Below are 27,721 nucleotides of genomic sequence, written 5' to 3'. Positions count from 1 at the left end.
TTAAAAGTTAAATTATTGAAAAAAATATTATTATTAAGCTATAGATATATCTAACCCACCTATTTAAAAAAAAATATTTTAATAATTATTATAAAGTTAAAAGATTTTATTAATCGCCTGTTATTTCGGTCATGGACGAATTAAATATCAGTTTTCGGCACTGTGGCACTGGTTACAAATACGAGACACTTCATTTAATTAGTCCATGTTTCGTCTAACTTTCAGAGTTTAGAATATAAAGGTTAATAGGTTAATTGCAATATTATATGTACTCAGTTATTAACTACACCAAATAAAGTTTAACTTCTACTATATACAATAGTTTACGCATTGTTTATTCTCCTGATGTATGAACTAGTTAGTTTTAGCCTACCTAACGACCACTAAGGCAACAAAAAGATTTATTTGCCAGCCTATCTGGTATGTCCATAAAGGGGAAGTCTCCCCTATCTTTTGCTTACCCCCTTACAAGTTAGAATAAGGCAAAAAGCAAGAAGCTAAATATTCCCCTGGGTAGTTGGGAGTCTTGGCTCATCGGTCTTGTTGCGTGGGAGGGTGGTCACTCAGTCAGTCAATCGTAGCAAGTCAGGCTTTGCGGATTATTTAAGGCTCTGCCTTTTACCTTAAGAAAATTTTCTCACTCAAGTTCGCGCTTTCAAAGTACAGTTAATTATCATAAACGTTTTTCTTATGTCGCGAACTTCGAACTTGATAGTTAGAATTAGGACTATTCTTAGTGTTCTATAGTTTGCTAATTAGTAAAGTTTATTACAATGGTTCATTATATTTGAAAAAATTCAAAAATTTGACTATGTATTGGAATCAAATTTACTCGTGGACTTTTTTACTGATATCAACGTTGATATGTTCAACCGCGTACGGGAAAGTCATAAATATGGGTAAGTTAATTTATAACTAATTAATTAAAATTTAAAAAAATCGTTTTAAAATTAAAAAAAAAGATTATATCATAAATTTTGTATTTGTTAGGACTGAAATGGTTTTAATATACTTAATTGAAATTATGTTATTAATAATTAGGACGTTAATTAGTTTAGAAAACTTATATGTGGAATTTAAATTAATGAAATATAAAAAAATTATTTGTTAGGACTGAAATGGTTTTTATTTACTTAATTGCAATTAGGTTATTAATAATTAGGACGTTAAAAACCCGCACGTGTAAAGGAAAGAATCCCAACTTCATCAGTATCTTTCCAGTTTATTGATTTATTTCTAAATTTTTAAGAACTCATAAGAAATAAGCGCAACAACCTTTCAAGCAAAAACAATAAAATATTCAACCCACGAGCTTATTGTCATTAATTTAATTGTGAAATTAATTATGAATTAAGCACGCACTCTCTCATAGACGTAAACAACCCATGTAGAAAAGCTTATCTCGAAAACCCTTTACCCACAGAGACATTTCACCCTAACTTCATACCAAAACTAAGGTAACGATGCTCCTTTATGAAACACTTCTCGAAATACAAAGTTTCAATTGATTCCCGTAATGATTCCACGCATCTAGCGCCTCATAAAATATGCACGAATACAGAAGAGCGGTTCCCGCCATGTCCTTGTTTTATTTCCTTTACTCCCAATCGGTTTTCTTGGGAAACTATTTAAGATCAACAAAGCGGTCTCTAAGGGCAACCGGAAAGCCATTCCAATTTTTTTTTTAAATTACATAAAAGAAGAACCTATTACTGTCACAGTTTTTCCCATTAAAGGTTTTACAAACATTTAGGCCATACACCTACCATGAGCAAAATTTCAGTTTATATTATTGGAAAAATTAACTCCCCTCCCCGTTAAAAAAAAAATCAATAAAATTGCCATGAACTAACGGAATATGGATATTTAGTCAAGTTTCGCAATGATTGTTATTGGAGTGGTTTCAGACTTATGGTACTTTAATGGTTGTAATCGATTGTAACTGTTTAGTATTACTGGCGGAGGAAGGTTTCGATATGCCAGTGGAAATTGTCCCGAAAGCGGCCTCGAAGGTCAAAGAGCACGAGTTCAAGGTCAGCGTCGCGGTTGTCAAACCAGAGGCAACTAAGATGGAGAGTAAGTGGTACTGGCGCGAGGTCAAGTACAAACATTGATCCATTTTACTTTCAACCACCAAAAGTATGTCAAGAAATCTTCAAGGAGTCAAAACAACCGACCTTCATGTTGGACACGACGCAACAAGCGGATGCCGCGCAGTCCAAAACGTCAAATTTAGTTAAAGAATTATCTAAGAGTATGGGAATCCCTACGATCAGTACCACGTATGGAAGAGAAGTATGGGGGAAATTGGACGACACGCAGTCCGAGTACTTGATGCAAATGCCCCCACCCGGGGACACACTGTCAGTCATCATTAGGGATATTGTACAAATGCAAAAAATGAGTTCGGCCGCTGTACTTTACGATGATTCTTTTGGTATCTATATATTAATTCACCTTACTGACAACTGAGGTTGTTTCTTTGAACGTATTTGCCTTAATAGTAATGGAGCATACAATTACATCGTTACTAAGTAACTTGGCCACAAAACAAAACATGAAGAAAATAAAAGGCGATGAAAATGTTTTACCAGATGTCCTAGAAGGATTACTGAGATCAAGTATCGCAAATTTTTTCGTAATGGGTACCATTGATACCTTAAATACTTTGGTTAAAGTGGTAAGCTGTCGGGTGTCCCGTTAATTCTGATTCTTTGAACATAAGGCTATGTACTTATATCAAAGATATTCATTACAGATCAAAGCTAAAAGCATGTTTGAGAGACAATTCGCTTGGATTTTCATAACTAAGGTTTTTTTTAAAATTATGTTTTTGATATTTACAAATACTTAACAACGTTTAAAAAACATTGTTTAGGATGAGGGTAAAATTGAACCATGTGGAGAGTGTGTCAACAAGACTTTGTTGGTAATCAGACCCAAAATTGTGGAAAACGAAGATTACAAAGAATATGAAGATCAAAGCTTTCAAACTCCTCAAAAGGTAGATTTAATATTTTAGTCCAAATTTCCTCCCAATCATTTTAAACATTCGTTAATATTAAAATATAGGTGGATGGTTCATTTTACTACGACTTGACCAAAATGATTGGAACTGTCTTGGGATCTGACGAAACCTACCCCGAAACTTTAAATTACCCAGAATGCTCAGAAAATCCGGAAATGAACGACGAGATGAAAGCCGAGCGCGAAAAAATCAAACCCTTCACCGCCTTCAAACAAGTATTAGAAGCGATATAAATAAATAGACTGAATAAACCTAACTGAACATTTTTTCATCGCAGAACACGTACACGGGGGCGTATGGAAAGTTTATGTTCAAAGGAAATGACAAAAATGGACAAGAAATCAAACTAGACTTGGATAAAACTTCTTTCGACGATGAGAGCAAAGTTACCGTTAAAAACATTGGTACTTGGCAAGCGCAAAGCCCGAGCAAAATCACCTTAACCGAGGCTAAAGGCTTGGAGGAGTTTCAAGCGGTTACAATGTACAGGATTGTAACCATTATCGTAAGTTGACTTTTGCATTTTGTTGACATATCTGTCGCTATAATGGCTATTTCCTCAGCAACCACCCTTTGTTTATCGAACCATGGACGAAAATAATCAAACCGCATTCGAAGGATACTGTATTGATTTGATCAACTTCATAAAAGACATCGTTAAATTCGAATACACAATTTACGAAGTACCTGACGGGGAATTTGGAAGCATGAGTCCAACTTTGGAGTGGAGTGGCATGATTGGGGAACTTAAAAATAAGGTAAGATGACGTACTCGTCACTCGTGTTCTACATAACGCTAATTTTTTGGTAAATCCTTAACAGAGCGCGGACATTGCTCTGGGACCCTTGTCCGTGATGGCCGAACGTGAAACTGTGGTAGATTTTACAGTTCCCTACTACGATTTAGTTGGAATCTCAATATTGATGAAGAAACCCCAAGTACAATCCTCCCTATTCAAATTCTTAACCGTATTAGAAACAAACGTGTGGGGGTGCATTTTAGGAGCTTATTTCTTCACCAGGTTTGCCAACAATAGCGCCATAATTTTATTAACGTTCTAAATTATTCTAATTATAATCCTGATAGTTTCCTGATGTACCTTTTCGACCGATTGAGTCCCTACAGTTACCATAACAATCAGGAGAAATACAAAGACGACGACGAGAAACGGGACTTTAACATTAAAGAGTGCATGTGGTTCTGTATGACTTCTTTGACCCCGCAAGGTGGTGGTGAAGCCCCTAGAAACCTATCGGGCCGATTAGTGGCCGCTACTTGGTGGTTATTCGGTTTCATCATTATCGCCTCCTACACGGCTAACTTGGCCGCTTTCTTGACCGTCTCTCGACTGGACTCTACCATCGAGTCCCTGGACGATTTGGCCAAACAATACAAGATCAAATACGCGCCTCAAGAACAGTCCGCGGCCAAGACGTACTTTGAAAGAATGGCCCATATTGAGGAACGATTTTACGAGTAATTATTCAAAGTTGCGTCAGTTTATTCAGAGTGGTATTGGATTTTTTTGCTTTCTGATAAATACAGAATATGGAAAAATATGTCCTTGGACGACACCTTAAACGAAACTGAACGCGCGAAACTAGCGGTCTGGGATTACCCCGTCTCGGACAAATACACTAAAATCTGGTGGACTATGCAAGAAACTGGTTTCCCAAAAGATTTTGAGGAAGGTGTTAAGATGGTGCAAGAATCAAAAGGACCCCAAGATGGCTTCGCGTTTATAGGTATGTATAGAAACTTCATTGAAACTTTTTTTCTTTTTTTCTGGTTTTTTATGGAGCTAGGGCGCAGGCCATATGTACCGTTTCAATTTTAATTTTAGCGGATTCGACAAGGGTTAAGTACGCAGTCATGACCAATTGCGATTTGATACCAGTGGGGAATGAATTTAGCAGAAAACCACTGGCGTTAGCGGTACAACAAGGATCCCCCCTCAAAGACAAATTATCAAGCGCGTAAGTTACCTGTCTTTTATAAAATTAGGCCCGATTTAGGGTTAAGATCTTCATTTAATTCTATTTTAGCATCCTAAAACTACTAAATCAGAGAAAATTGGAATCTCTGAAGGAAAAATGGTGGAACAAAAACCCGTATAAGGTCAAATGTGACGACGCCGACAAACAAAGCGATGGAATCAGCATCGCTAATATTGGTACGTGACCGAGTCTTAGGTAAAAATTAGCCCTACAAATAACTGAAAATTTTACTCACGTTTACAGGCGGTGTTTTCATCGTAATTTTCATCGGTGTCGTTTTGGCTTGTATCACGTTGGCCATAGAGTACTGGTACTACAAGCAAAAGAAAAAGTCCACGCGTGTTGTAACCGTTAAAGAATTCGGACATAGCAAGGAGACCATGAAGCGATAGTACCGTCCACGTATCACTGCAAAGACCGAAAGTTTTTTCTTGATGATTCATAAGCATAAGCATACGACACGTGTAAAAATAATGGGCTAATAATAAGAGTAAATCTTAAGAGTTCGCCTATAGTAGTAGAAATAATAGGCCAATCACAATTATAGTAATTTCCATAACAAGTCTTCGCATTAATAACAAAATTAAATATTTTTAAAATATTTTCACAAGAAACAAATTCACATATTATCCCGAAAACACGCCTTCCAAGATACATTTTAATGCAATTAATAAATCGTTATGAAACTAATTAAGATTTGACTAAATAAAAGTGTAGTCTAATTAGCAATAAAGAATTTATTTATTGTTTAAACCTTTGCGTACAATTTTTCCAAGGTATTTCAGTACAGGTAATGAGGGTTGTACTTGGGTTTGTCTTAGTTACTTCGAAGCCGCGTTCATTTGCATGTCGTAAGACGCTGGTCGATTATGAATGAATGCTCTTAGCCAATCATTCGAGTCCTTGTTGGACGTTATGTCAGTGACATCGTCGCAGGATTCGTCTAAAACGCAGCGGTCTGACAAGCGTAGAAAAAATAAGACATGGTTGGAATATTAGTTCAAAGTGTCAAGCTAAGCCTTTCGGGTAAGCGTAAATTACAAATACCGGTCGAACAACAGACTCCATTTACAGCGCATCGACCATCGAACGATTCCCCGCCACAGGCTTTACCCGGAAGTCGACAAGGATGGGGGTGCAAGTCTTCCGTTTTACAAACGGAGTACAAATTTATCGAAGTCAAATCTCCACCCATCGCAGTTGGTCTAATGACGCAACCAAAGTCAGGTCCGCAACAAATGTTGGGTCCGAAACAACGCCCAGTACCGGCTGGACCGCATATTGAACACTGTTGAGAATGGGCAAAGATTTAAATCCTACTCCCATCTTTAAGTTAGAAGTTACTTAAAACTCACGTGTCTCGTAGTTTTGGCGTCCAAAAGATTAGATCTTTTACCACCGGGTGGACAATTCGTTATAAAACAAGAACTACTCAAGGAAACGAAGCACCCGAATATTAACGCGAATTGCAGCAATTGTACCAACAAAATTTTGGAGGATTCGACCATGATCGCGCTATCCGTGAGTGTCACACTCTTAACGCGAGTCGTGTAAAGTTCTGAACCCGATCTAAGTAGCCCGAGATGTATTTATAGGAAGTAACCAATAAGGGGGAAGTATATTTAGCCCCGAAAGTTGGTGGGAACTAATCGGGCCAATTGCAAATCACCCACAAGAGACAACAGAGAAAGTATTAACTGAGAAAAAGGAAAATAAACAGTAAAAGTTTTTGGAGAACTCCGCCTCCCAAGTGAAAACAATGTTCGCGGACCAATCTGTGATTATCCTCGTGGGCGTTTACGTTTTCTTTAACACTGAGAAAATAGTTAGGCTTAAAGAGAAAGGCGATGATACCTAGATAGATCTCTTCTTCCGTTAGTGGTAGGTCATCCATCAAAACTAACATTACGTTGCGTTCTCACGTATATAGACAGGGAAAACTCTCGTTTGTAAATATCCATTCAAAGAACTATTGTCTTGTTATTAATAATTAAAACTAACACCGTGGTATTACTCAAGAATGATGTTGTTAGGTTTCCCTGCAGGAGTAATGGTAGAACCATCAATCTTTAAAAGGTGCTCCATCAGTTTTGAGACGGATGGTACAGTTCTTTTTATATTGTCAAATAAAAGTATATAAGAATAATACTAACATTATGTCACTGTACTTATAATTTAGTCATGTTAAAATTAAGCTCTGGAATTGATGATCTAATTTATCATTGTTCTGATAGTATAAGTTTTTATTGATAAAACAACACTTTTTGATAGAAAAAGGAACCACACGTGGTTTTAAAATTTAAATTGTTTTCAAAAGTCTCCAATAGGAGGTAGTTACGTATCAAACAACGGTGTACTTCTCTGTCAGCTGTCATTCATTCCTTCGCGTTCGCGAAGTAGTACTGAAGTTACCATTTACGTATTGTCTAAGAACAGGGATATTTGTTGTTTATTTGTCATCGTATCGATGCGCACTCTGAGAAAAGAATGGCAAAAAGAATAAGTAGGCCTAGTAACGTATCCATAAATCCTGACGCTCGAGTAAGTAATTTAGTAAATAATGTAAACCTTATTTTGACCAAGGCTTAGGTCATAGGCTTGGGTTTAATGTTGTTCCCTTTTGTTTTGGTCTTATGGGAATAATCGGCATGGGCTTATTTGCTCCTTGGTTTAATACCAACTAGGGCCTTACACATTGTATCACGTAATAATTAATGACAATTAATCGCAACTTCCGTGATATAAATTGCAAACTTTAAAAATATCAAGAAGTGTTGCTAATAAAAATATAAACTGAAGGAACAACGTGGAATACGAATAGCCGGATTCCATCAAGTTAAAAGTGGGCCTATTCGCTGCCTTTCAAGCTCTTGCTCTTCAACTAGCGCATCCGCACCAATTTCAACAAACTCAGTTTCACCAAGTTCAACTGCGGGTGAAATGGATACTAACAGTGAAATAGGTGTGGATAATACTATAGTCATTTCAAATGACGGTAAATACGAAACCCCTAATGGTTCTACGCAATATTTCATAGAAACTTTAATCGAATTCTATATAATTTAGACTCTTTGGAAGTTTCATGTATAGATTTAACAGATGATGATGATGTCATTGAGATTCAAGGTAGCGATGCCTCTTTTAACCAAGAAGAAGCCGGAACTAGCACCATAACTCTCCGTAACCGCAGAGTGATAAGAAATCATAGCACACCTAGACAAACTCGGAGTCAAAACTCCCCTTCAGTCGTTACCCTTAGTCAAGAATCTGATGATGAATTGCCAGAGTTAGTCATGGAAAAGTATGGCAACAAACCCTCTTAAGTGTGTGTTTTAACGTTACTAAATTATTTTTAATCACTTAGAAAAAAAAGGAAGGCTAACACTCCTGACAAAACCAAATCTAATGACTTTTCACTCTCATGCCCAGTCTGTTTAGATGATTATAAAGAAGTACTATTCAGTTTTGTTTTTTTTTTTAGATTAATTCTAGAATTATAACTGATTGTTTTTTAAAAAAAATTTAAACAGGTGAAAAATTCCGATCGTCAAATGGTTTCTACACTTTGTGGTCACTTATTTTGTGATTCTTGTTTGAAAACTTGTTTGGAAGAATCAAAATGTTGCCCAAATTGTCGCAAAAGACTGACTAAAAAACAGTTTCATCCCATCTATTTCTAAAATGAAAAGTGGTCGTACATAAAACAAAAACATTTACCATTATTCAAATTTCTTTTCATACTTTGTTAAAACTTGTAAATGTTATAAAATTTCGAAGCAAAATTAATGCTCATTTTTGTCTTTAAAAAAAAAAAAATAACCATTCTGAAGACATTTTTCTTAAAGTGTAAGATTTTAAATTAAAGAGTACAATACAATAAACATTGCGTAAGTTCCAAGCTGACTCTTTTTTTACCCTAAATAAGATACTTTTCCACATAAGATTAGCTTAAAATAGGATAGCCCCCCTTTAAACAATAGTGTAAACTGACATTGGCTTATCTCTATGATGGTAAGTTTATAAGATATGTTCCATAATTCTGACACTTCCTATACTTTGTAACGCTAGAGACTTACTGAGAGATAGTTTGAGAACTACAAGCAAAGCGAGAATTGACTACACTCGATTTTGCAGTCCATCTTCCTATTTAGTCTGTACTAGGCCTTTGACAGCGCCTCACCAGGCGTCGCTTTACCACAATCTATGACCTACGTTACTTCATGCACGGAGCTGTATTGTAGAAGGAGTAGAGACTAGGCCTCTAGGGCCTAGACATAAGCGTACTAGTGCTCCGCGCACAATTTTCGCGCATACCGAGCCAAAGTAAACAATCTCTGACGTCACGTGTTTTAAAGAAGGCGTCCGTTTTCTTCTTTCCCGGCTTAATTCTTTGAATATTTTCCATATTATAATTAATATAAATAGAAATAATAGTAAAAATAAAAATTTAAATAAGATTTGCAAACCGTTGAGAAACTCCCGTCACTCGGAAGTCCATACACAAAAGACCGAGGCTTAACCCTCCTGAACGTTCGTAGCTCGCGGCCATCTTTATTGTTTACATTGGCTCGCCTAGGTTTGGAGGGAGGGTCAAAATTCATACCCCCTTTTTATGGACAAATAAGGTCTAGTTTTTTTTAATAGAGGGGAAGCTACGAGTCTCTACTCCTTCTACAATACAGCTCCGTGCTTCATGACAAGCTCCAGTTTGTAACCAGTGACAAACTTATGGTGAACATATCGTATGAACTTATGCTACGATATATGATACAACCCCAGTCCTTAAGAAACATGTAAATTCTATAAGCATATAAGTAAAAGTGTAGTCACCCACCCGATTTGTTATAATAGAATTAAAGTAGCAGGCTATGGTTCTAATGGGGGGAAGCAAAGGCAGATAAGAGGAATATTATCTGCCTTGATTATTTCCTTTATTAGCCTATCCTGCAGTTTAAAAAGCGTTTAGAAGGCAGTTATAGCTCGCGACACTTCTTTCTGAATACGCATTTCAAGCGGGAGTAGCGTAGAGTGTCAGTTCTTCTCAGTTTTTAAGTGTTAAAATTATTGTCAAATCAGGGCCCTTAGAAGTTAGAAGTATAGATTTCAACAATGAATCTAATAATTTTAACCTCTTTCTTAGTCATATGCGCTACTTCAGTGGTTTATGGAAATAAAGGTAAATATTTCTTAAAATTTTTAATTATTTCCGAGATGCGCTTGATAAGTTTAAACTAATTTTATTAATTATTCCGTGAAAATAAAAATAAAAACTATTTAAAATGTTTGCAAAGTTTCAGTTAATAGTTTAGCATTATTTAGATGTTATTCATAAGTGTATGTTTGTCCGTCTTCCTAGAAGTGTACGACAGTACGACTGTAAGACAAATTTATATTCCAAGTTAATATTGGTATAAACACTACAAACATAACTGTGGTGTATAATTTTGACGTAACAAAAGTGGCATATAATCATCAGAAAGAGAGTAAATTTGGTTTAAAAACGGTAAAAACGCATCTGAACAAGTGGTTTTTGGCCTACGTGACGAGGTCATTGTGTTGTCAGCAATTTATCCCTGTAACTTTTACGGCATAGATCAAAGAAATATAAGAAAGAAAAAAAAATCTCAGAAGCGGTCTTATCAGTTTCTAGGTGGTTTTGAGTACAAGTTTAAGATTATATGAGAAGTTCTTTTGTTCTCTGTCCTTTATCACGAAGAATGCAATTATTCTTCCTATTTTTTTCGAGTGCCACCTCCACAGAATAAACTCAAATTCTGCCGTTCTCAAAAATATTTTAAGTTAGTCATTTTTGTAGAATATTGCGAAACTTTCTTTTAATTTTAGATAGCCTTCATGGAAAAAATGAAAATCCTTTCTTTCTGCACCCATCGTGTTCCGAAATTTTGCAAAGCCAAATCAATGAAGAAATGCACGCTAGCTTGGTTTACATGAATATGGTAATTTTGTCATAAGTTATTCATTTTTACGGTTAAATTAACACGAATTTCGTACAAATAGGCATCGCATTTCAACACTTTATCAGTGTCTAGGAAAGGATTTCATAAGTTTTTCGAAGAAAGTTCGAAAGAAGAGAGAGAACACGCTAAGAAGTTCATGGATTACGTCACCACGCGTGGTGGTACCAATAAGCCATTGAAAATAAGGGTATTTTGAATAATTTGATACCCCCTTCTGACACCATGGAAGCGTATTATTGGATGCAAACTTATAAGGACAAATACCATAAACTTATTTCAATAGATGCCCTTAACTAGCCGATATAACAACGCCTTAGACGCTTTGGAAGCCGCTTTAGAATTAGAGGAAAGTGTTAACAAGAAAATCCTAGAAGTTCACGAAAAAGCTAATAAAATTTGTGACGATGCTCATGTAAGTAATTGGATAAAAACTGAAGTAAACATTTATCTTTGAAAACTAATTGAGATTAACTTTTTCCTTAGCTAATGGACTTCATAGAACACGAATTTTTGACTGAACAAGTGGAGTCTATTTCTCAACTGAAACGATATATTGCCATTCTAACAGCAATGGATTCGGGGATGGGAGAGTATCTCTTAGATAAGGAATTGGCGGGAGAGAAAATTGAACTCTAGAATAATATTTTGCTATTTTTGCCATACAATAGAGAAATTAAGAATATACTTAAAACAATTTTAAATACTCTACCCAAAATTCAGGTTGCCATATTTTTAGATTAGAAGATATAAAACCCTTATCCCATGACATTTTTCTATGGAATATTTGTAGGCCTATTTGTTATAATTAAATTTTATTATGTAAACTTAAAATCTCCTATTAAAGGCATTTCTTTTGATTACATTTTTTATTAACTCTCAAGTCTAACCAGAAGGGGATAATAGAAGAAGGATGACACTCTGTATCCTCTTAATGCTGTAATTATGTAACATCATTCTTCCCAGGCTCACCCTTTTAGTTTGCTTTCCCGCTCATCAAACTACAAATGGGCATCGCACCGTAAGGTAAATTCTGAAGTTGTTTGGCACTAAATCCCCAGCAATCATCCCACAAACCTCGTCTTGACGTGGGACAGAAATACACAAGCGCGTTTTGCCAAATATTTAAACGCTAATAGAGTATAATGATGAGGGAACTATTTATCGTGTATGTGATTCGGTTTAGTAACCTTGCTCTAAATGTTCCGATGTTGGGAAGAATGACGTTACACTTACCCCACTTTGTGGTACCCTTCTCTCGAAGAGAAGTATTATATACTTCTGGTCTAACTTAATAAATAAATTGACTTCATTTCACCATGATTTCATCAATAATTTTAGTGAATTAAATTAAATTAAACACTTCCAATATAGCATCAACAGCTTTTATTTATTAAATCTTAGGTCAATTGGCTTATTTTTAAAACCAAAACATATAACTTTGCTTTTTTTAAACACAAATCTATATTAATAATAAAAATTTGCATAGTAGAAAAGGTTTTGGGAGGATATTTCCTTAATTTAATTTAAGGTTATAAATTTAACATTTTACAAAATAAGACGGGGATTTAACATTTAAGTTGACTATGAATTGAATTAAGTTTCACCATACAAGCCAAGGAGGCTGTTTGATCTTTTCCAAAGGCAAAGCGGTTACATTTATAGGAATGTTTATTATGGCCCTATTTAGACGATGAGTTTGCAGGCCCTGGCGAATCATGTGTCTAAAAATATCCCCCCACATTATCAAGTAAGATTGCACCATTGTTAAAGAAATTTTCTTATAGTTACCCGTCTTTGCCCAAGAGAAACAAAGCTGGTATCGTGCAGTTTCTTTTTGTTTTATCATTAACCATTTCAATAAATTGCTCATCATTTGAGATATCGTTATCAGTAATGATCACAGCTATGGCTCCTGACTGAGCACTTTGAATGCATTTTGTGAGGAATGAGCATCCTCTTTAAAATACAATAAAAAACCCCCATCATGTGATAAGAATCAAAGATTCAAATATGATAATAATAGCTATATTTTACCCTCTTTCGACTAGAGCAACGTTATTTTTAATTTCAAGTGGATTTATAGGAGAATTACAGCCATGGTAAGGCTCTGCTATCGTTAAACCAACATTTTCCAATGTAGAGTTCTGCAATTTTGATTCAGAGGGGGTCAAGAGTTCAATTTTTTCATTTCATAGAAAATTCCTAACCATCTTTGACACTCCAATATACATAAATTCTAATTTAGAAACCTAAACTTACAAAAGGAACACCAAAATCTTGAGCAGCCGTTATTTGAAAAGTGTAACGTAATGTTTCAGGTTCAACTATTTCAAAGAATATGTCCTTGCCAAAACCTTTAGCATTGAAACCTAGGATTTCAACATTCGAAAAACATTCTTACTGCTAAAATAACTGCTTTAATTTAAAAAATAAATTTTGAAAATGTGGAAACGCGGCTTCACTTGAACAGTGAACCCAACTTCCCAAGCATGCAGCCGCTAAGCCTTGGTTAAAAATTTCTAAATATAGATTCACATACCTTTCAATATATTTAAGAATATAAAAATGAGAAATATATTAATTTGATAGTTTAATTTCAATAAGGCGCGAAAGTAGCTTTGTTTTCGCTTTATAGAATTCATTTAATGAAATTAATCGCGATAAAATTGCCATTACACGAACAAGATTCTTCTTCAAACATGTCGGAACTTCGGAATAATACGATTAGACCTTTACAATCACGTGGCCTCTGGTACCCTATCTCATCCCTGATTGGTGCGCACTTTTAGCGCGAAAATTAAATTTAAGACATAGTTTTTGAAGGAAATATTTATTAGAAACAGAAAAACATTGAAAAAACATTAGTGTATCGAATTATCGACGATAATATGTTAAATTAGACGCAAAATTTGATTTGTGAATCAATGAATTTGAAGGAAATGTCAAATTTTTAACCAAAATGAAGCTGTGTTGTTGTTGTTGTTAATTATTTTCAATATTTAAAAAGGTCTTCCGCGACCTCTTCCTTCATCCTGTTGAGATTTTGGACTTTTAATCGTCTCATCTACTGACAAAATCAAACAAGCCGCTTCAATGGCCGCGATAATAGCGTTGCATTTAACTACAGCTGGCTCCCAAACAAAACCAGCCATGTTATCAGCGATATCTTCATTATTAATATCCACTCCTGACCAGATTTCTTCTGAAAAGAACTTCATTTTTAATACAAAAGCCTTTTTCTTCCGCCGTTTATTTTTAAGGAATCCCTACCACTGGCGTGTTTCTGTCTCAATTTATTCAGAATATTTGTAGCATCAAAGCCAGCATTATCGCAGAGCTGCCGAGGAATTATTTCTAAAGCTTTAGCAATGGCTCCAATTAAGAGTTGTTCTTTGCCAGCAATGGTTCGAGAGTAATCTCGTAGATATTTTGATAATTCCATTTCAATAGCTCCTCCACCAGCTACAACCGAATCATTCTTCATAGCTCGCCTAACAATCATAATAGCATCGTGGAGAGACCTTTCAGTCTCTTCGATAAATTGCTCAGCTCCACCTCTTAAGATAATAGTGACCGTTTTGGTGTTGGGGCATCCTTTAAAGATGTTGTACCTGAATAATTGATATTAGTTAAATTAGCCTTATTCCTAATCAGCGCCACCTACCCATAGCGGCGACTTTGAGAACTACTGTAATCGGCAAGCCAATCAAAAGTCGCTAAAATCTGGTGACGTCACTGACGGGCACTCTGGGGTCTTACCAAAAATGACGTCACCAGATTTTAGCGACATCTGGTTGGCTTGCCAATTACAGTAGTTCTCAAAGTCGCCGCTATAGGTAGGTGGCGCTGATCAGGAATAAGGCTAATTAAAAAGATTGAACTTCAAAGGAATATCACCTTTCTCCTCCTATTTGCATCTCCTCAAACAAAGCGCAACGTCCCAAGACACTGTCATTCAGATCAAAAACTGTGGAGAGAACTGATCCTCCGCAAGACTTCATGGTTCTTTTCAAATCTTCATCAGGGACACGTCCAGCGCAAAACATATCCCTATCAGCAAAATACTGAGTAGCGACATCTCCAATAGGCAACTTGGACAAGACAACTTTAGCTCCAGATTCCTCAATTTTTTGCAACTTTTCGTACAAGATATTCCATTCCGCATCCACCACTTTTTGATATTCTTCGACACTTTCAACCCTAACTTCGGCATTCTCTTTCTCGGCTTTCAATTCAAGCTCGACATTAAGAAGAGCTATTTTACAATCAGAGTATGATTTCGGTTGCATTTCAAAGCCGGCGTAAGAAAAGGTTTTCTTAAAAGCGACTCCGGAGATCAGTTTGGAATCTTCAAGGGCTCCACCCTGAACTTTCTTCATTCCAATCATGTTGAGTGGTAATAATTCGTCTAATTGCATCACAGCGTCAACAACCATCTTTGCAAAGAATTCCTTTTGTCCAGCAATTAATTTAGAGCTTAATGTTGTCATAGCGCATTTTTCAAGTAACTCTCTATGCTCATTAGGATCAGAACTTGTAATTTTGACTGAAATTTCCTTTATTCTATCTACAGCCTATAAAATAATTATTTATAACACCCTGAATGAAGAATATATTGGTTTAAAATTCAGAATTACCAACTGAGATGCTTTTCTGTAGCTTTTAATAATAGTTTGAGGATGGACTCCTTCCTCAACGTAAGACTTGCATTGTTTTAAGAATTCCGCAGCTAGAAGTACAACTGTCGTGGTGCCATCCCCAACTTCAGCGTCTTGTGATTTGGCAATATCTACAAGGGTTTTTGCCGCGGGATGCACAATATCCAGCTCTTTAAGTATCGTGGCTCCATCATTGGATATTGTGGTTTTTCCTTTGTCATCTACGATAAGCTTATCCATTCCTCTTGGACCCAAAGTTGTTCTAATAGCCTCAGACACCGCTTGGCAGGCATTAATGTTGCTAATAATCTGGGATTTACCCTGAACATTCTCAGTTCCTTCTTTTAGAAAAATTATCGGAGGTTGCTGTGTAAAATATTAGACAATGCGTCATGATTAAAACCATTAACAAATACTAAGCCTTGGCCCAAGGCGTTGGCTTCATAGGCGTTAATTTTGAAGTAACTTTCTAGCGATAAACAGTTTATAGTTCTACTGAAATTTACTTTAAATCTTTTAAAATTATTTAAACAATGTATAATATTATTAATTACCATTTTGATATAATTTATTTCGTAACTACGACAGAATCACACGTGCTTCGTTCGGCTTCGCAGGATGACAATCGGGCAAATTTCCAAAAAAGGAAGTTTTGTCGAGTTCAGAAAGATGTCAGCGCGTTCGCCCACGCAAGACGGGTTTCGCGATTTACGAAGTGAACTAAACCAGACCTTAGAGGCGACGTTTCCCGCGCGATATTTGAATCGCGAAAACTATTGATCTTTGGTTTCCAACAAACCCTCCTACTTTTGAAGGCCAAATTCAATGTAAATCACTCAAAAAGTGCCGATAATAATAAAAATTGGACAGACCATAACGACAAAAAACCTCTTTTCTCCATATCATCAAATTGAAAATAGGCTTAGCAATAAAGCGAGACTTTACAGGCCCTCTTATCCTTTACAATGCTATATAGCATCAATCAAAAGTCACATGAAATAAACCCGATTTTTTCATAAACCCTAGACTGGCAATCAAAACCACAACGAAATCGGACCGACACTCTTCGAGACTTCGAGTTAAGAAAGAAATAGAATGGAGAAAGAACTACCGCAGTATTTTATATCTCATATTATATTGATTTTATGCAAATACCTAAGGGCAAGGGACCGCGTAAAAAATTCCTCCGGCCTTAAGGGGTAAGCTGATATCCTAGAATTTATTTTTCTTGTGGGGAAAGAATATATAAAAAAGACTGGCAGTAAGTTCAGAATCCTTCTGGGCCTATTACGGAAACATAAAACTCTTCCTTAGGAGCTTTTGCAGCCCACAGCTTTCTTATTTCTTTTTACGCGTCTTTATTATTCCGACTGAATAACAATATTCCCAGAAATGTTCCACTCGCCAAACAAAATTTCTTACGTTGCTACTGCCTTCTTTGCCCCGCTTGAACTTCGACCCCCAGGTTCGACTATACAAGACTACTTGCATTTTTGTTTATTACAAGTTTCAGGCTCTGATTCTGAGCGAATGTTTATTAATAACAGTGAGATTAAGCGAATATTTAAACCGGGAAATCAATATTTCAACCAAAGGTAGTCAGTCCCAAGTGTTTTTCAAAGCTTAACATATCAAGCTTACCCTCCCCCCATCCGATTGGACTTTCATCGAGTATTGGACACCTTTATGTTCTTAATATAAAACTCAAATTGAATATTAAAATTAATTTCAGCTTACCAGAACATATTTTTCTTGATCCTGAATTGGAGGGTATTTCTCTTTGAAACCATTCTGTAAAAATAATACAATACAGGCGTATATTTAATATAATTGCAATTAAATAAATGATAGTTAATTTTAAAAATTTTATTATATACTGTTAACATAAGTTTTTAAGATATGTTCCATAAGTATGTCACTACCAATGCTTCGTAATGCTAGAGACTTACTGAGTGGTAGTTCGACAACGACGCGAGAATTGACTACACTCGGTTTTGCAGTCCGTCCACCTATTTAGACGTACTAAACCTTTGACAGCCTCTGACCAGGCGTCACTTTACGAGAATCTATGACGTTTCACCTACGTCACTTCATGACAAGCTCTCAGTAGCCAGTGACAAACTTATGGAAGATATCTTATGAACTTACGCTGGAAACCCTAAATTTTTGCCATTTGCCTTTTTTAAAGAACCACTGAAGTTTACCCTGACCCTGTAAGCGCAAGTACTTCCGTTTAGTTTTTCTATTATCGTAACCCTAACCCTTCAGGGTTGTAAAATGTTAAAAAAAAACTCTTCCTTTTGGATAAAATGAACTTCAATAAGATGGGTCACGGAAGGGGAAAAAGCCTCGTATAAAGTTACAGGGTTACACAATACATAACTGTCTTAGATGGATTAAGTTGGTACAGCGGTAATTGCCTATAGCTTTTGAGCACCCATCACAAGGTTCAACATCCGCTATAAAGAGCTTAAAACTGATTGAAAATGCTTCAGAATGTCTCGAGAGAAGTGGATGTATCTAAGAGGCTTTATTTTCTAAATCAACGAACTTTATGGTGCTGTGATAAAAATGTACCGAGCGATGGATGTACAAGATTGAAGATTGTTACAGTGCAGATTTTATCGTAATAGAATAAAGAGGAATTGCACAAATATTTGGTTAAGCTATAGACGAGAATTGAGTCAAAGTCCATTAAGTTTAGCATAAGTTCATAAGATATGTTTCATGTTTTTTCACTGGTTTCTGAGAGCTAGTCACGAAGTGACGTAGGTGAAACGTCATAGATTCTCGTAAAGCGACGCCTGGTGAGGCGCTGTCAAAGGCTTAGTACAGACTAAATAGGAAGATGGACTGCAAAACCGAGTGTAGTCAATACTCGCTTGTCGTTCTCAAACTATCTCTCCGTAAGTCTCTAGCATTACGAATTATAGGCAGTATCATACTTCTGGAACATATCTTATAAACTTATGGTTTAGAAGTTGGGTAACAAGGTGGTCGTTCTGGAAGGAAAAGAAACGTACGTATAGAATGATGGAATTACGCCCACTCTCTGGCAAAGAAAACGGACAAGAGGAAGCAAAAATATTAAAATATATTTCTTGAATATCCGTTTCCGAAAAAAAAATAATAAGTAGTATAAAAATACGAAGTTAGAAGTCCAAGAAAATAATTAGAACTATTGTAGAAGAACAATGAAAAACATCTGATAAAGAAATAGCCAAGACCAGAATATCGACCTGTATTGTTTGAAAAATGAAAAAAAAAAGTTCTAGAGAAATCGAATCTTACACAGTTTAGATTCTGATAAAATAACCATTATTCAAGAAGTTATTTTACGTCAATGTTTTTATAAGTATTAAATAGTGGGTGTGGGGGATTCCTTGAAGGGAAAAAAGCCTTGAAAGGCATTTTGACAAAATCGACAGGGCGTCAGACGCGCGTAAAAAAATAAAACAAGAGGATAATTTGATCATTTTTTTTTCTCTCTGTCTCTTTGAAAAAAAAAAAAATACAAAAAAAGTCCGTCATGACAAAGTACGAGCGGGATATTTCAGAATCTAGCCTCTAGAATCGAAAACTGGGGGTCTAAAAATTGAGAAGCCTAACGCCATATGACATGCGCGCCCCTCTCTCACCATCCCAAAAGATCCCGGAACGCTTCAAGCTTCTCAACATCGCTTTACTACGGACCACTTTTAGTCTCTTTGGAGAGACAGAGAGCAACAACTGGAGTCTCGAAACTCCCAAGCCAAACCCAAGTTTTTCCAAATAAGGATCGGAGAACTTTTATATTTTTAAATTAACCACCCCCTTTAATTATAATTAAATAAAATTAATTTAACGTGTTTGAAATCGCAAATAAATATGACGGGAAATTAGTAAATAATTAATTATTAATATAATATATTCTAATTTAATTAGATATTTTTTTATTCAAAATAATTTTTAATAATTTTTGAAAACTTTAAACAACTGGACGTTTCATGTCAATAATTTCGTTCAGTAATTATCATCCGAAATTAAGGATTATCTATTAAACAAATTTAAGGTAAGTTTATCTCGCCTTGTCTTTCATCTTCTAGATTTTTATAGCCACCATTTTTCTATCTTCTTTTTGTGGTGGTTTTGTAAATATTACGATTAGTGACTAAATTTAAATGCGGATCAGAAGTTCAGAACCAAATATTTTCCAATTTTTTTTTCCCCCACAACTTAAACAATCTCATAATTTAAAATAATTCAGTTTAATCAAAGATTCGGATTTCATTTTTTTTGTAGTTTTGGGAAATACCATTCATAACTCCATAAATATCGAATCTCCAAAACTAGACTCAAATTTGTCTCGGAAACGAAAACACAATTTGAATTTCAATATAAGCTAGAATAGCAATTATCATAATTTATATCTTGAATTCCGCGGTCCAAAATATATTACAAAATTTTAATTAAATAATTCTTGAACTATAAGTCAGGACCAAACAATTTATATACAAGATTCAGATCAGAAACTATAACATCAGCCTCGTGCTTGGAATAAAAGGAAATCAGGGGAAAAATCACTGGAGCTTTTCAGTATTGTATAAAACCCGCCTATTCCCTGTTTGTTTGGCCGTTGTTGTAGACCCGTTGTTGGGGGGAAGCGTACATCAAATCCCGCCTATCTTTGAGCGCGTTTTGTACCGGGGGACCCCTTTTCCGGAGTTCGTTCCGGACCCCTTTGGTTCCAGTTGTTTTAGACTTTTATCTCGGGCTCCTTTTTATCCGTAGCCGCCGGATTTGATGGAAAACAAAAAAGTTTAGATTTTTTTTATTTTCTTTTTGTATTGTATGTATATCGTTCTAAACAAGATTTTTGGCACAGTGGGAACGTTGCCAAATTACAGATCCGACAAAGGGGCCCACCATTCTTTTTCCTTATGTCACTTTCTCCTTAAGACGCGCGCGCGAAGTAGAAATCCCGGGAACCGAACAATCTACCAATACAGTTTCGGTTTAGTAACAAAGCCAGCGGTCAAGGACTTATGTTTAGTTTTAATGAAGTGGTTCCGATATTTTCAATGGAGACTTAAGGATTTAATAGATATCAAATAGGTAATGATACTAAATAATACCATAAGTTCAAAAGATATTTTCCATAAGTTTGTCACTGGTTACCGAGAGCTTGTCATGAAGTGACGTAGGTGAAACGTCATAGAATCTCGTAAAGCGACGCCTGGTGAGGCGCTGTCAAAGGCTTAGCACAAAATAAATAGGAAGACGGACTTCAAAACCGAGTATAGTCGATTCTGGCTCGTCGTTCTCGAACTAGCACTCAGCATTAGAAAAGTATAGGTAGTGTCATACTTATGAAGCATATCTTATAAAATTATGGTTATAGTAGACTCGTGAGTAGGTAAAATAACCTCCGATAACTTCTCAATGGAACAACTCTAGCATTTTTAAAAAATAGGGTATAGGTGATCATGAACTGGTGATATTATCACATGTACACTTGAAGGGGACCCTCGTGTCGTTTCCGCTTGTGAATCTGTAGCCCCAGGCTATCCCGAAATCAAATAAGAGAAAGAAAGGGGGATAAAAGAATTCGCGGCACAGTCCGAAACTCGGAATCCGGACCACGGCGGACAATCGGTCTGGAATGCGAAAGAAAACTTCCCCTCGATAGCTCAAACCCGCTGTCAGATCTCTCCAAGCCAAAATCTTCTCTCTTTAAGTAATTGCGTGATGGGACACAATTGACGCTTGGATAACAAAAAACAAAAAGAAAAACGCTTCAAAAGTATTTCCTTCCATTAATACCGTACAAGGCTTAACGCTGAATTAACGTCTCACTGAGTCGGCGCTGAATATATGTTCTCATACAATCAAAGCCCTTTCGTTTTGTTAAATATTTAAGGTTATTTTCCAGTGGATTTAGCCTTCGTCACTATGGCAACCAGCCTATGGGAGTAGTAGTCGCGTCTTTGTCTTTATGTCTGATCGTAACGCGAGCCTGTTTCGTCTTCGAAATCCAATCAGACATACCCATTACGATATATATGCATGCCTAGCTCGCGCCTTAATCAACCAGAAAGCAAATTGCAAAAAACTTGCTTACAAAGTTAATTAGAATTTAAAATAAAAATCATTTCATCTTCAAGATACTCTTTTCCAACTTTATAAAAGAGATGGTGTAGTTAAATTAATTCTGTTTTAATTGTTTACATTTTAAGCAAATGCATTTGCGAAATGTAAATAAAAGCGAGCACTTAATACCTGGAGCTATTTTATCATCACTTTATGAGTTAAAAGCCGGGTTCCAATTTTCCCAGAATGAAACCTAAGCCCCGGGGCTGCGAATAAAAATGCGCGTATCTCCTGGGTTTTTGAGAAAAGTGTAGATTCAAATAGCGTTCTTAGGGTTTGGGGTATAAATTCCGTATCTTTCCCGCCTTTTAAAGCTACAAAGGAGAAATACCTAGACCTATAAAAGCGTTTTGTATTCATTGAGCAAACGCGTGGGGCCCACAAGCAAAAAGAAATATATCTCCTCCCTGGTATTATTATTCGCGGTTTTTTTTTTTTTGACTTTTTCAAAGTTTCAAACTTCCACGCGCCTCTTCATTTCTTTCCCCAATGCGAAATTGTTCGTTTTATCCTATGGGAAACTTTTGGTATCCAAAATAAACTGGGGATCAAATTTTCCATCTGTTATATCTATTTCTGTGCACGTGATTTCTATTTTTAGCTTAAAATATTCCACGGTAAACTATAAAAAAGAATGAACGGATGAATTCAAGTAAACCCCCCCCCTCCTCCCAAAAAATCAAATTTTCAAACCAGCACCGCCAATAAGATTCGGACATAGAAGTGATGACCAAACTTTCATTCAAAACTATTTTTTTCCATTTATACAGGGTTGCCACGAAGTAAACAATTGGGCTTAAATCGTATTTTTAAATATTTAATGCAAAACATTGAGATTTAAGCGTCTAGTCAAACGTGATCTCGCTAAAACGGCGTATAAAACGTCAACAAAGCTTAAACCGCATATATTTTAGCAATTTTAATCAAATTTCCTGACTTTTTGGCCCACTTTGAAATTCCCTGACCTTTCCAGGTTTTCCCTAACATGTGGCAACCCTGTTACACCAAGAACACATATAGCACCTAAGAACCTGAGAAAGTTGAAAGCTTAAGTTAAAAGCATTTAATGAAGATTCTAAATTTAGTTTAACCAATCACTTTCATTACCTCGCTCTACGTAATAAATTTTAAACTACTAACAAAAACGTATCATAAATAAAATAGCAATTTCCTCTAATTTAGTAATTTCAACGAAGTATATTTATATTTACATAATTACCCATCTAAAAGCCTCTTATGTATGGCGGACGACAAGCAAAGGGTTACAAATTACAACAGTTCATTATCTAGAGACTATATTATCTGAAGATGGGTCTAAGATAAACACTTCATTAATCATTAACTCAACCAAAAGCAAATAGACAGAGAGACGCGATAAATAGATTCCCGCTAACAAATGCCTGCATTTACATCTTTTATGTATTATGCCACCATGGAGCAATATTTGACGAGACCTAGCCGCAATGTGATTCACTTTCAAGGAAACTTGAACTCTCGCTCCCATACAAATACTCCATGGAAACCGCCGTTTTAGAACCCAGGAAGGAAATAAATTCCTTATAGGAAAAATAGGAATTTTCTTCCTGAGTTTTTATTGGAAAATATAGAAATAAAAATGCTCATATATTACTATTTTGGCTTAAAAGTATGTAGAAAAATTTCAAATAAGTAACAATTTGGCTTTTACTTTGAAAAGAGGAATCTAATTAAAAAAATCCTGAGTTCCGCAATTTTAGTGTCTGGTTTTTTGATAAATTTGATGCTAAACTATACGAAAACTTCTATTAAGTCAAAAATATGGGATATTATAGGACATTTCATGAAATCATAGGATAATATAGGACAGTTTCAAAAATATATAGGATTTTATACGAATTATAGGACCGCTGGGTTCCCTGTCTAAGAACCATAATGGAGATGTCATTTATGATATGAATAAACAGTGCTTGAGATGACAAATTTGCTATCCAGTCTTAAAATAAATATGAGAAATTAATCTGTATATACATATACACATACCAACTCAGTCAGTCTCCATGGGCTGAATTACTCGCTAAGCTAAGAGTTGACTCAAGCGGGTACCCTAATTATTATTCCAAAAATGTATTCTAACAGCCCAAGGCCTAATTACAATGTACGCAATTTATAGGCCTAAGTTTTAGGAAGGAAAGCGAGCTTTCTCGTATAATAGTAACGCACACACAATTAAACGCTAAAGTCAGTCTAGAGGTTTGTTTTCAGAAATTACAGACTTCTCGTGTTAGGCTTAGCGGCTTGTAGATCACGGTAGCTAAAAGACTGAAGATGTTAGAGGATTGTGTTTTGAACATCCAGCAGGAAAAACAAGGATTAACTGTAAAGTAATTAGGCTTTAGTCTCTGGAGAGCAGCGTGACGTTTATACTTAAAAGAGAATTTTTGAAAAAGGCAAGAACTAAATCCGCCTGCGCGTCGCTAAAAGATCACTTAACAAAAAGGAGTTAAGTATACTTAATTAGGTTTCACTTTGGTTAGAATTTACGAAAAGTTTCTTTATGTAGTTAATTTTTTCAACAATATAATATTTAATATTGAATGAATGAAAATAAAAATGATTTATAGTCGTTGTCAAAAACGAGGACGGGGACAAACCCCTTACGTCAGTTCAGATTTGTTAAATTTAATTAGGTTTTGGGATAGAGTCTCTTTGTCACGAGACTTGGAACAATAGTAATCACTCATCCTCGCGGCTTTCGCTAAACTAAAATGAAAAAGACCTTAACATGGATGCCGAGAATTTGCGCTCTGGACTTTATCACGGGAACGGTCCATTTCATTTTGAAAGCTCCTAATTGTTTCATCATATTGTGTGGGAGGCCGTTCATGGCGTTTTAAATTTAGAAGAAACCCGTTCAACCCCAAAAAAACCACGGAGAATATTACGGCATTTTTTTTTATTAAACTACGTCATGGCGCAAAATCGAAGACCTTCACATATCCCCTTACATAATCGTAAATCTAAGCTAAACCTAATTTCTAAATCTTTCAGACACTGTTAAGCCTAATATCTTAATGTACTGTTAAGTCTAATTTCTTGATGTTTCAGATACTGTTGAGCTTAATTTCTTAATATTTCAGATACTGTTAAGCTTATTTTCTTAATGTTTCAGATACGGTTAGTCCTAATTTCTTAATGTTTCAGATATTGTTACGCCTATCTTCTTAATGTTTCAGATATTGTTAGCCCTAATTTCTTAATGTTTCAGATATTGTTAAGCCTATTTTCTTAATGTTTCTGATACAATTAAGCATAAATTTTAAAATATTCCAGAAATATTGCTAAGCCTAATTTCGAAATATTTCTGATTTTGTTAAACTAACTTTCTAGATATTGCAGACACCGTTAAGCCTAATTCCGCCAATATTCCACTAAGCCTAAGTATTACAAATTGTGAGGCAAATTAGGGTCAATTGTAAATCAAAAGAAAAACATCATTAGATTAGAAATTTGACCCGAGGCTCTTAAATATAATAAACAAACAAAATTGGAAGGCAAAAACGTTCCATTTAAAATTTCGCTGACACAGACGCTATTTACTTCCCATTTTCCTTTACCATCGTATCTAAGCCTTAATGGGTAACGAAGTCCCGGGGGCCGGTTGCGATTGGACATTAGCGTCTTGTTCAAGCGGACAATTTAGCGTCAATCAGTTTCTTGACTCAATATAGAAGGGGGCCTATATTGGATTACAGTGACAGCTAAGACTAGGAGATGGATTGTAGAAAGGTCATCCCCGCTATCCCTACTAATACCGAGTGATTTTGACAATAGACATGGTCAGTTATATCCAGGATTTCACTTACTATAGTCGACCCAGTAAAGAAAAATCTGTCGGGCTGGCCCAAGTTTGGGCTAGCCTCCAGGAAGACTTATGAGAGATGAATGAAGGCCATTGAATGCCGATACGGCGCCAATCCATGGGGTATTTCGAGGGTTCAATCGAAGTTTGCAATTGACGGAAAACTCGGTTTCAATTACACGCTTGCCCTTGACTGTGTTGCAAACTACGCCTGCTTTTGAAACGAAATGATATCTATTGTTTCTTTTTTATCCGAGCTTCTATTCTTCTTTAAACAAACATGGATAAAATCTGTTCACGTTAACCAGGTTAATACAGCGGATGTTGAATTTTATCCGAATTTTTATCTCAATTCCCCCGCTTCACTTCATTCATTTAAACTTCGCGAACAAATGTCAAGTTAGAGGTTGTCTCCGGAAGGATTTTCCAAAAGATAGTCTGAGTGTTCGCTATCCAAAGTTTAATAGAAACTACACTTCAAATGATGTATACTTTAGCCGCCATGTTCGTACTTTAGTCTTTATTAAATGGGCGTATGCGAAAGCTGTAGAAGTGAAAGCGAAAGAAAGCAAAGCTCTTAAATAGCGATTGAGACGCCGGTTACAAGATACTAGAGAGTTTTCAAGATATTTTACGTAATACATAGAAGCTACGGTGGATAGCGACGTTTCTACCACCAACTATCGTTACTTTACAGGCTCTAAGTATCAAGAAAGACCTTAAAAATGAAAATCAGTATGAATTTCTGGTCTGGAACGTAGAATGTCAAAAACATATCCAAGGCTTACTTTTAGGCCTTGGCTTTGACGTTAAAACCTTGTATCCCTCAGGGTTAAACTTCTCGTTATGGTTTGGGGGGATTATATTTATATTTCTTTCAGTGAAAATAGACTTTAAGCCTGAGGCGAAACAGTTTGAAAATAAGGTTAACCGTATGGAACACGGTACGTTTTTAGGCTTAAAATTGTTACCTCTAGATTAAAATGCAGGCCTAAAATTACTTTAAAGAATTTAAACTTAAGGTATATGGGCCTTGAAGAAATATATTTAATATTATATATAAAATATATATATATATATATAAGGGGAAGCCGACATTTAGGGGATAAAACCCTATATATTTTCCCATAGCCCCTGTAGAAATGTTTCACCCTCATTACATCTATGCTCAGGGAGAAACCTTCCACCAGGATGAAATAAAAATGAAAAACGTGAATTAATTTATATTAAAGACGTGAAACCTTACTAAGAACTAAAAATCAATTAAAAATTCGCGAAATTATTTTATAATGTACTACCTCTGTCTAATCATCACTTAACTTTTACTTATTAACAAATTAACTAACCTTTAAAGAAAGAAAATTAATTAGAATCCTTAATTTAATTAAAAAGAGCTCCTTATCTGTAACGGGCTGTTTACAAAGGCTTAAAATAATAACATTCCTCGGCGCATAAAAGGTGAGCTTAAACATTTCCTTGAGCGAGGTGCTTTAAAAGGCCACCTGTAACACACCCGTTGTTTAAAACATCTCGGGCGCCTTAACCTCCTTCATTAATGGCATTTTATTAGTTGGGCCGGGAAAAGCTCCGAAATTTATAACCCCGGGTGATTGTTATTAATTACGATGTATAAACTTATGACCTTTGACCTTCATTACGAAAATCGATAGTGAAACGTTTCCTTAAGGGTCAAATTTGATGAAATAAGCAGATATTTCACGTTCTCCTTATACCTACCACTAATTTAAATTCAAAATCACATAAGAGTATGTAATTAACCCAATTTCTTTTTTTTTGTTCAACCTTATTCCTAGTGACGTCATATCCCTAACCTGGTACAGTCATGTATAACACGAGGTCTTAATTAACACCGTGTCATTTAAAGAGCAAGATAAAAATCTATGGGAAAAAAGAAGTACTAGCTAACGAAAAAGGATTAGTTGGCCCGGGCTTTGACCGAAAAGTTTCGGTGTCACTTTTTCTAAATAGAGATACGGGTCTATATTCTAAGTAGTTTGTAATTAAAGTTTTAGCAAGTTTATCTTGCCACGAAGGGGTTCTTATTTTTCAATAAAAAACTTCATTAAGAGAA

General features: G+C 35.7%; 7 protein-coding genes across 12 annotated transcripts in view; 4 read left to right on the top strand and 3 right to left on the bottom strand.

The window, feature by feature from the left end:
- The first annotated feature begins 567 nt into the window (after positions 1-567).
- LOC149623308 (ionotropic receptor coreceptor Ir25a-like) lies at positions 568-5,689 on the top strand. The gene is made up of 15 exons (XM_089853083.1): positions 568-899; positions 1,951-2,076; positions 2,141-2,437; positions 2,505-2,680; positions 2,759-2,812; positions 2,879-3,004; positions 3,073-3,243; positions 3,306-3,533; positions 3,592-3,786; positions 3,851-4,050; positions 4,116-4,505; positions 4,575-4,774; positions 4,873-5,005; positions 5,075-5,202; positions 5,270-5,689. Exons 1-15 carry the CDS (start codon positions 812-814, stop codon positions 5,416-5,418), a joined length of 2,661 nt encoding a protein of 886 aa, XP_089709209.1. The 5' UTR covers positions 568-811; the 3' UTR covers positions 5,419-5,689.
- A 56-nt stretch (positions 5,690-5,745) lies between these two features.
- Positions 5,746-7,243, bottom strand: LOC149623307 (oxytocin-neurophysin 1-like). Its single transcript, XM_089853115.1, has 3 exons — positions 6,382-7,243; positions 6,074-6,314; positions 5,746-5,984 (listed from the first exon to the last, which is right to left on the bottom strand). The coding sequence occupies exons 1-3, from the start codon at positions 6,532-6,534 to the stop codon at positions 5,848-5,850; spliced, it is 531 nt and encodes a 176-aa protein (XP_089709241.1). The 5' UTR covers positions 6,535-7,243; the 3' UTR covers positions 5,746-5,847.
- A 183-nt stretch (positions 7,244-7,426) lies between these two features.
- Positions 7,427-8,924, top strand: LOC149623306 (uncharacterized). Of its 5 annotated transcripts, none has more exons than XM_089853109.1 (5): positions 7,427-7,567; positions 7,826-7,988; positions 8,117-8,327; positions 8,391-8,478; positions 8,557-8,924. In XM_089853109.1, exons 1-5 carry the CDS (start codon positions 7,514-7,516, stop codon positions 8,704-8,706), a joined length of 666 nt encoding a protein of 221 aa, XP_089709235.1. In that variant the 5' UTR covers positions 7,427-7,513; the 3' UTR covers positions 8,707-8,924. The 5 variants fall into 5 exon arrangements, with proteins under 5 accessions (XP_089709235.1, XP_089709234.1, XP_089709233.1 ...); XM_089853108.1 differs by having other exon boundaries at positions 8,105-8,327; XM_089853107.1 differs by having other exon boundaries at positions 7,826-8,021.
- Positions 8,925-9,979: 1,055 nt separating this feature from the next.
- Positions 9,980-11,864, top strand: LOC149623305 (soma ferritin-like). Its single transcript, XM_089853113.1, has 5 exons — positions 9,980-10,202; positions 10,871-10,983; positions 11,045-11,191; positions 11,288-11,416; positions 11,488-11,864. The coding sequence occupies exons 1-5, from the start codon at positions 10,136-10,138 to the stop codon at positions 11,638-11,640; spliced, it is 609 nt and encodes a 202-aa protein (XP_089709239.1). The 5' UTR covers positions 9,980-10,135; the 3' UTR covers positions 11,641-11,864.
- A 508-nt stretch (positions 11,865-12,372) lies between these two features.
- Positions 12,373-13,781, bottom strand: LOC149623304 (protease-associated domain-containing protein 1). Its single transcript, XM_089853112.1, has 5 exons — positions 13,544-13,781; positions 13,264-13,373; positions 13,039-13,148; positions 12,793-12,960; positions 12,373-12,725 (listed from the first exon to the last, which is right to left on the bottom strand). The coding sequence occupies exons 1-5, from the start codon at positions 13,644-13,646 to the stop codon at positions 12,605-12,607; spliced, it is 612 nt and encodes a 203-aa protein (XP_089709238.1). The 5' UTR covers positions 13,647-13,781; the 3' UTR covers positions 12,373-12,604.
- Positions 13,782-13,818: 37 nt separating this feature from the next.
- CCT7 (chaperonin containing TCP1 subunit 7) lies at positions 13,819-16,376 on the bottom strand. 2 transcript variants are annotated; one of them, XM_089853088.1, is made up of 5 exons: positions 16,217-16,376; positions 15,642-16,028; positions 14,902-15,578; positions 14,275-14,615; positions 13,819-14,206 (listed from the first exon to the last, which is right to left on the bottom strand). In XM_089853088.1, the coding sequence occupies exons 1-5, from the start codon at positions 16,217-16,219 to the stop codon at positions 14,004-14,006; spliced, it is 1,611 nt and encodes a 536-aa protein (XP_089709214.1). In that variant the 5' UTR covers positions 16,220-16,376; the 3' UTR covers positions 13,819-14,003. The 2 variants fall into 2 exon arrangements, with proteins under 2 accessions (XP_089709214.1, XP_089709215.1); XM_089853089.1 differs by having other exon boundaries at positions 13,819-14,203.
- A 3,005-nt stretch (positions 16,377-19,381) lies between these two features.
- LOC149623302 (alpha-1A adrenergic receptor-like) overlaps positions 19,382-27,721 on the top strand; it is a 42,189-nt gene continuing 33,849 nt past the window's right edge. The window contains exon 1 of the mRNA XM_089852686.1: positions 19,382-19,713. The gene's annotated coding sequence lies outside the window, so the exon portion shown is untranslated. The remainder of the gene's footprint in view (positions 19,714-27,721) is intronic.

Source organism: Phalangium opilio, unplaced genomic scaffold (genome assembly GCF_054372755.1).
Source record: "Phalangium opilio isolate 3A_F unplaced genomic scaffold, DU_Popi_V2 ptg000113l_1, whole genome shotgun sequence".
In the NCBI taxonomy this organism is placed as follows: Eukaryota; Metazoa; Arthropoda; class Arachnida; order Opiliones; family Phalangiidae; genus Phalangium; species Phalangium opilio.
The sequence above is the reverse complement of the archived record's forward strand: the minus strand, read 5'-3'. Positions and strand labels throughout refer to the sequence as shown.

What these genes read in the sequence shown, in the direction of transcription:
- LOC149623308 (XM_089853083.1), top strand. Translation starts at nt 812, where the DNA reads ATGTATTGGAATCAAATTTACTCGTGGACTTTTTTACTGATATCAACG. An exon ending in GCTTTCAAACTCCTCAAAAG is followed by an intron (nt 3,005 to 3,072) that starts GTAGATTTAATA and finishes ATTAAAATATAG; the next exon opens with GTGGATGGTTCATTTTACTA. An exon ending in AAAGACAAATTATCAAGCGC is followed by an intron (nt 5,006 to 5,074) that starts GTAAGTTACCTG and finishes ATTCTATTTTAG; the next exon opens with CATCCTAAAACTACTAAATC.
- LOC149623307 (XM_089853115.1), bottom strand. Translation starts at nt 6,534, where the DNA reads ATGGTCGAATCCTCCAAAATTTTGTTGGTACAATTGCTGCAATTCGCG. An exon ending in ACGCCAAAACTACGAGACAC is followed by an intron (nt 6,315 to 6,381) that starts GTGAGTTTTAAG and finishes CATTCTCAACAG; the next exon opens with TGTTCAATATGCGGTCCAGC. An exon ending in TGGAGTCTGTTGTTCGACCG is followed by an intron (nt 5,985 to 6,073) that starts GTATTTGTAATT and finishes TACGCTTGTCAG; the next exon opens with ACCGCTGCGTTTTAGACGAA.
- LOC149623306 (XM_089853105.1), top strand. Translation starts at nt 7,514, where the DNA reads ATGGCAAAAAGAATAAGTAGGCCTAGTAACGTATCCATAAATCCTGAC. An exon ending in CCAGAGTTAGTCATGGAAAA is followed by an intron (nt 8,328 to 8,390) that starts GTATGGCAACAA and finishes TTAATCACTTAG; the next exon opens with AAAAAAAAGGAAGGCTAACA. An exon ending in GTTTAGATGATTATAAAGAA is followed by an intron (nt 8,479 to 8,556) that starts GTACTATTCAGT and finishes AAATTTAAACAG; the next exon opens with GTGAAAAATTCCGATCGTCA.
- LOC149623305 (XM_089853113.1), top strand. Translation starts at nt 10,136, where the DNA reads ATGAATCTAATAATTTTAACCTCTTTCTTAGTCATATGCGCTACTTCA. An exon ending in AGTGGTTTATGGAAATAAAG is followed by an intron (nt 10,203 to 10,870) that starts GTAAATATTTCT and finishes TTTTAATTTTAG; the next exon opens with ATAGCCTTCATGGAAAAAAT. An exon ending in ATAAGCCATTGAAAATAAGG is followed by an intron (nt 11,192 to 11,287) that starts GTATTTTGAATA and finishes TTATTTCAATAG; the next exon opens with ATGCCCTTAACTAGCCGATA.
- LOC149623304 (XM_089853112.1), bottom strand. Translation starts at nt 13,646, where the DNA reads ATGAATTCTATAAAGCGAAAACAAAGCTACTTTCGCGCCTTATTGAAA. An exon ending in AAGATTTTGGTGTTCCTTTT is followed by an intron (nt 13,149 to 13,263) that starts GTAAGTTTAGGT and finishes TCAAAATTGCAG; the next exon opens with AACTCTACATTGGAAAATGT. An exon ending in TTTCTCTTGGGCAAAGACGG is followed by an intron (nt 12,726 to 12,792) that starts GTAACTATAAGA and finishes GGATATTTTTAG; the next exon opens with ACACATGATTCGCCAGGGCC.
- CCT7 (XM_089853088.1), bottom strand. An exon ending in ACAGAAAAGCATCTCAGTTG is followed by an intron (nt 15,579 to 15,641) that starts GTAATTCTGAAT and finishes ATTATTTTATAG; the next exon opens with GCTGTAGATAGAATAAAGGA. An exon ending in GAGACAGAAACACGCCAGTG is followed by an intron (nt 14,207 to 14,274) that starts GTAGGGATTCCT and finishes AGTTCTTTTCAG; the next exon opens with AAGAAATCTGGTCAGGAGTG.